General features: G+C 57.4%; 1 protein-coding gene across 1 annotated transcript in view; it reads left to right on the forward strand.

Annotated features, from left to right (window-relative positions):
- Positions 1 to 6,646, forward strand: part of AGRN (agrin) — a gene marked incomplete at its 5' end in the record, with an annotated part of 37,291 nt that overhangs the window by 28,239 nt on the left and 2,406 nt on the right. Inside the window, 6 exon segments of the mRNA XM_010082985.1 lie at positions 260 to 271; positions 1,194 to 1,310; positions 1,622 to 1,811; positions 2,759 to 2,846; positions 3,709 to 3,732; positions 5,806 to 5,838. Of these exon segments, the coding sequence (XP_010081287.1) occupies positions 260 to 271; positions 1,194 to 1,310; positions 1,622 to 1,811; positions 2,759 to 2,846; positions 3,709 to 3,732; positions 5,806 to 5,838 (464 nt within the window).

The following is a 6,646-nucleotide window of genomic DNA, read 5'->3' on the forward strand; positions in this document are numbered from 1 at the left end:
TCCTGCAAAAGATGGGATTTCCTCCTCTCACTTGTCTTTTCAAGCTCCTCTCCTACCCTGCTTGGCAGGGTGGCAGCATCCCCTCCTGTCACCTCCCCGTCCCCTTCCCTGGCTGTCCCGGGGACTGGTTGCAGCGGTGGTCTTGCAGCCCTGCATGTTACGATGTTACCCACTGATCTCCCTTTTCTCTCTCTCTTTTTCTCTCTCTTCTTTTGATTTTCCATTTGTATCTTTCCCTCCCCTGCTGTCTGGATCCCAGAAATCCCGTAAGGTAAAGATAAGTATGACCCACCGCACCTCCATCTCATCTGCCATCGGCACCTTGATCTTTTTTTTGTTTTCCATCCAGATCTCAGTGTCTCATCCCCTCCCCTTCCCATCCGCCCAGCAGCTTTAGGATCTCAGTAGATTAGAGCCACTCATTTCCTCTTCCGTCATTAATTTCCAGCCAGTTTTTACATTTTGTTTCAGAAGCATTTAAATTAATCCGGTCATGTTCCTTGTGTTAACTCCACAAAGCATTAGATAGTGATTCATATCACCGCATCTTCGCCTCACTGGGTCCATCCCGGGTGCCCCGTGACCCACCTGGGACTGGCCGTGCTCTGCGGTGGGGGCTGCAGGGTGACAGCAAGGAGGGGGACATCCCCTTCCAACCTCACAGCCCTGGGAGATGCAGGAGAAGCTGCTCTTGCTGTAGGGGACCTGTAGCAGCTGGATGAAGCCAAGCTGAGTCCCTCTGGTGTGAGTTTGGGTTTAAATGTTAGCCCTGGCAAGAGTGAAGTTATGTTTGCTTGGTTTTGAGGGTCACACAAAGCCTGAGGGCATTGGAGCAGCATCTCCCCAGAAATTAATTTAATTAAATTAAATTTTCCTGGTGTGCCTCTGGCAGGTAAGACCTTGCAGCTTGGCATGAGGAGGTTCATTGGAGGGCCTGTTCTCCCAGCACCCTTTACACAGGCTGGTTTGGTGCCAGATGTGTGGAGCTCAGAATCACAGAAGGGTTTGGGTTGGAAGGGACCTTAAAGCCCATCCAGTGCCACCCCCTGCCATGGGCAGGGACACCTCCCACTAGCCCAGGTTGCCCAAAGCCTCATCCAGCCTGGCCTTGAACCCCTCCAGGGATGGGGCATCCACAGCTTCTCTGGGCACCCTGATCTTCTCCATCTCACCTTCTCCTCTCTCCTCCCCAGGTGCCTCACACCTTCCTGAATTTGAAGGAACCGTTTTATGTGGGGGGAGCCCCTGATTTCAGCAAACTGGCTCGAGCAGCCGCCATCTCCACCAGCTTCGAAGGGGCTGTGCAGAGGGTAAGGTGCTATGGGGCAGCCGTGGGCTGGTGTCTGGGGGGGCGACGTGCCATCGGCACCAGCATCGCTGGACGAGAGCAAGGATGAGCCTGGGAGGGGGCTACGCCCGCACGTGGGTCCATGTGCATGGGGACAATGGCTGGTTGAAAAGTGGGTGGCAGAAAGGGAGGTGGGGGTGCTCACAGGGACACATGGGGCTTGGGGCTGGATTCCCACTCCCCCGTCTCCCCAGGGTGCTGGCCTCTGTCCCTCTGCCAGACCTGGAGGTGGTGAAGGCTGACCCTGTGCTTCCTCTTGCTCGCATCCGGCAGATCTCCATCAAAGGGGTGCCAGTGCTGAGGGAGCAGAACATCCGCAGCGCCATCGAGATCTCCCCGTTCCGAGGCCACCCCTGCACCCAGAAACCCAACCCTTGCCAGAACGGAGGCACCTGCAGCCCCCGGCTCGAGAGCTACGAGTGTGCCTGCCAGAGGGGCTTCTCCGGGGCTCACTGCGAGAAAGGTGAGGCTGGATGTGGACCCTTGCCCACCAGCTGGAAAAAGCGGCGTTGATGATGAGCTCGTGGCAGCGGGACAGTGCACCGCTTCGGTGGCAGTCTTGTCCTTGTCCTGGCTGCTGGGAGGGATCCAGGGGAAACCAGCTGTGCGATTTGCAGGCTGGCTCTGCTGTGCAGCTGGGAAGTCGGGGCGATGCCATTGCTCAGAAACACCGGCATGGCACTGCACGTGCCCACCATACTGCTGCCCATGGGTAGAGCACCCAGCCCTGTCCCGTCCTCCTGTCACTGCACCCTGACCCTGTCTTACGTTGCTGTGCTCCCTTGAAACAGCCTGGAGCAGGGAAATGTGGTTTGGTGCTGTTGCAGAGTCATGGAATCAGAGAATCACAAATGGTTTGGGTTGGAAGGGACCTTAAAGCCCATCCAGTGCCAGCCCCTGCCATGGGCAGGGACACCTCCCACCAGCCCAGGTTGCCCAAAGCCTCATCCAGCCTGGCCTTGAACCCCTCCAGGGATGGGGCATCCCCAGCTTCTCTGGGCAACCTGAGCCACCCGGAGGGTCTGGGCAATGCCTAGCTGTCTCCAGATCAAGATTCTTTCCCGCTGCCTCCTGAGATGAGCACCTGGGCCATCACCAAGCCCAGGTTCCTCCCCAGTTTCAGCCAGGAAACCAGCAAGGCTGCAGATTTCCTGATGGTTGGCTGCAGATTTCCTGATGGTTGGCTGCAAAACAGGGAGATGGTCCAAACTCAGGGGCTCTGAAGCCACAGCAAACCTTTGCAGGAGCTTGTTTAGCGTGCCCCAGCGCTGCTGTGCCCCAAGGTACGGCAGGTTTGTGCATGCCTTCATCCTGGTATGAATGCTCAGTGTGAAGGGGGGGTTTCCTCGTCTCCAAGGATGGACAGGTCGTGGTACGTTGCCTGGCAGCTCTTCTTTTTCCTACCCCCAGTGATCATCGAGAAGGCTGCTGGAGATGCTGAGGCCATTGCTTTTGATGGTAGGACGTACATGGAGTACCACAACGCCGTGACAAAGAGGTAACTTGGCTGCTGAGTTGAACCAAGGTCAACCCAAGGAGTCAGGGCTGTTAGCAGGAGGAAGACCTGGGGCTGAAGAAGCCCAAGTGCAATGCTCAAAGAGGGGCAAGCCCAACTGGGGGTGTGAGCGCTTGATTCCAGCCCTTACCTCTAAAACTGCCTTGTTGGCAGAGGAGCAGTGTCGGGCCAGCTTCAGGTCTGGATGTTCTCATTCTGCAGCAGCTGGGCCACCTCCTGGGTTAGCATAGTCTGGTTTGGGAGTGGGGTGAAGCTGAGTTCACCCCATGAAGAGGGTTAATGTGGCCTGTGTCCTGCTCCTTGTTGGTGCCATTCTTTGCCCAGGAGTGGGTCATGGGCTGGGTGAGCTGTAGCTCAGCCTGTGGTTCAATTCCTGCCTGTCTGCCAGCTCCTTTCTCTCTGGGGCTGTGCAGCAAGGGTTGGTTCTGCCCGCTGGGATGGGCCATCACTGCTGTGGGACCTCCTCCAGTACCCCAAGGGTTAGGGGCACATGTTTGGACCCTGTGGTTGCTGTGGCTGTACTTGTCCCTGGGGCTTCTCTCTTAAGATAAGCAGAGCCTGGAACCCAGCTGCTGACCCAGGTCCTCTCCAGCCCCTGGGCTGGGCTTTTCTCCTCTAGGAGAAGCTCGGTCCACTGCAGCCTGGCTCAGCACCCTTCCCCAGCACAGCCCTGTGCCTAATTCCCAGCTGTGGGCACTGGGACAGGGTGTTGGTTTAATCTCCATCCATCTACCTAAAAAACCTGCTGCCCCAGCGCTCTGCCTGGGGAGGGTGTCTGTGTCGAGCTGGTGTTTGTTGGTCTCTGTCTGTCTCTTCTCAATGTCCTTGTTTCTTTGTTTTCAAGCCACCTGACCAATGAGATCCCCGCGTAAGTACGGTTCTCCTGCAGCATCCAACCCCCACCACCTCTCCCATTGCCACCGGGAGTGCAGGGTGGGTGTGGGAGGAAGAATCCAAGCACTCTCCCGGGGGTCTGCCATGGTCCCCCAGGGTCTGGGGGTCTCCCAGGGGTTCCCATCACAGGGGGAGGAGGACAGCAGTACTGACCGCAGCGCTGATGGCTGTACAGGGGCACAAACACAGCCAAGACGCGGCAGGAGCTACGCTGCCAGGTCTGCTGCGGTCAGATGATGTCCCAGCAGCGTGCTGTGACTTAGGCTTAACTTAAGAGGATGAACATAGAAGAAAAAAATTCCTGTGACTTAACCTCTTCCATCAGCAGCAAGGTGCTGGCGATGGAAGTAAGGGGTGCTGAGCCTGTCCTGGTTTTTCCAGCATTGCTGCCATAGCGAGGAGGCCAGGCTGGGTGCTGGAATGTTCCCCGGGCAGGGGTGCATGGCCTGGGCACCCCCTCATGAGGTGCAGCGTGGGCAGGGGGGCAGAGGAAGGGCTGCTTCCCTAGAGCAGGCTGGACGGCTGTCAGTTTGCTGTCTGTCTGTCTGGGCGAGTGGCAGGAGTGGGGGAGAAGCCCTGGTTCATGCAGCTGTATTCCCCACTGGGTAGGGGAGAGTTTGAGTGATACCTGTCTGTCCCATCCCTATTCCACCTCATTTTTCTTCAAGCTGAGGTCAGCCAGAGGCTCAGGAGGCTGAGCTGCATGCACACACGCATGTCAGCACCTGGGGAGCCCCAGAGCCCATCGGCTGCACGTTCACAACAGTTTGCTGTGGTGTTTTGGGAAGGGCTTTCTAGGAGCCAAGCATCCTAAGCTCAGCAGTGCCCTACAGCAATAAGAGGCTGTTCCCTGCACAGCTCTGCCGTGTGACTGTCCCGCTGTCCCTCTGCGCAGACATGAGCCACATCCCACAGATGAGCAGAAAGCTGCCGCCGTTGTGTCCTGCCTCTCCCGGAGCTCTGCAAAGGGAAGGTCACTGCTCCCAGCCTCCTCCCCACCTGAGCTCAGCCTATTTTGGCCGTGCGTGCCCCATCCTGCAAGGGAGCTTAGCGCTTCTCCCCAGATCCCGCTGCTGGGATTTGGCAGCAGCACTCCCTACCCCTGCCAGGGCTGAAGGACCCATCGGGCTGCCCATAAAAAGTAGTTTCTTCTGCCTCTGGGCAGACACTGATGTGTGCCTTGGGTAGGGCTAACACTCCCATTGCTTCTCTGGGCTCTGCTGGCCAGGACATGCCCATACTTTTTTTTTTTGAACATACATTTTTATATATACATCTAGTCAGAGCTGATTGTAATGCCCCTAACGTGTGCAGGCAGCGCCAGTGGGACAGCTGGAGCCCTGGATTTCCCCCTTCTCCATGACCACCCTGCTGCCCAAGTGCCCCGAGCCTGACTCAGACGCCTGATGTGTCCCTTCAGCTATCTGCCGAGATGGGAGCCCCTTCTGCAGCATCCCAAAGAACCAGCCCCAGCCCTGCCTGCAGGGCTGCCCAGGAAAGGCTGCTCCTGAAGGGCCGTGTACCCAAAAACTCCTTTCCCCCAGCAGTGCTGTTCTCTGTCCCATCTAGGGAGGTCCTTTGCTGGATGCACATCCCAACAGGATAGTCCTGATCCAGGAGACCTGGAGACCAGGTCTGACCCGGGAGAGCATTGCAGAGTCCCTGCACCACTGGGACACGGCTGTATTCATAGCATCACAGGATGGTTTGGGTTGGAAGGGACCTTAAAGCCCATCCAGTGCCACCCCCTGCCATGGGCAGGGACACCTCCCACTAGCCCAGGTTGCTCAAAGCCTCACCCAGCCTGGCCTTGAACCCCTCGTTGGCGTTCTTATGCTCACCCTTGCTCAAACTTGTCTCGCTGGCTTATGGAAACTCAGTCCTAAGGGCAGTGGCTGAGGTTTCCTGCTCACGCCAGGCAGTTTTCTCAGCTTGGGCGTTGTGCAGGGTGAAGAGCTGTTGCTGCTGAGCTGGGCGAGGTGGGAGGGAAGGGTCTCCTCCGCTGCCCTGCGCTTATCGCATGCTCCCCTTTCTTCCCGCATCTAAGTCCCGACGCGCTGGACTATCCTGCGGAGCCCAGGTGAGTCTGTGCCAGGCTTTCGGCTCTCGTGTCTCGTGCTCTGCTCTTGCTGCCTCAGCATGTCTCTGTCTCTGTGCGTGTTCTGTGTGTCCGGACCCTCAGCTTTTTATTTGTAAGGGATACAGCTCTGCAGATGATGAAGGTAAACGTGGAGGAAGCCCTGTCCCTCTGCTCCTGTGCAGCTCCTCGCTCCTGGGGGACCTGGACAGCAAATAGATCCAAGAGAGGGGACAGGCTGAGTTCCCCTGACAGTACACGGGGCTTTGGATGCAGTGTCCCTTGGGAATAAAAAGCTGGCTGTGTCACCCATGTGGTCCGGTCTGTGTGTGCCCATGTGTCAGCTGTGTGTCTCGGAGCATCCCAGGAGAGCGGATGGCGACTCCGTACGGCACCTCGCTTGTGGCCAAGAGCCTCTTGCCTGTTCCAAAGGGACTGAGCAACGATGGGGAAATCCCGTCCTTCCTTCATTTCTCCCTTGGGAAAAGACACCACATCGAAGAGAAAGGTGGCCCTGTTGCCCACGTGGACAGTCTCCATCCCCTTCAAACTTCAGGGTGCTGATCTCCTCCCAGTCCCCAGCCTCACGTTCCCGTTGGGCTTTGGTCAAGCAGATGCCGCCAAGGCTGACGGCTGGGTGGTGATGGCATGGGGAGCGGTGGTCCCACTCCAAGACACTTCTGTCCCAGCTTGCAGGGCTTGATGTGTCTGAACTTTGTGCTCCATGGAGGGCAAAAGCTCCTGAGGCTGTGTCATTGGAGGTTCAAGCTGGATGTTGGGGAAAACCCTTCATTCCCAGCAGAACTGTGCA

Source organism: Pterocles gutturalis, unplaced genomic scaffold (assembly GCF_000699245.1).
Source record: "Pterocles gutturalis isolate BGI_N339 unplaced genomic scaffold, ASM69924v1 scaffold25561, whole genome shotgun sequence".
Taxonomy (NCBI): Eukaryota; Metazoa; Chordata; class Aves; order Pterocliformes; family Pteroclidae; genus Pterocles; species Pterocles gutturalis.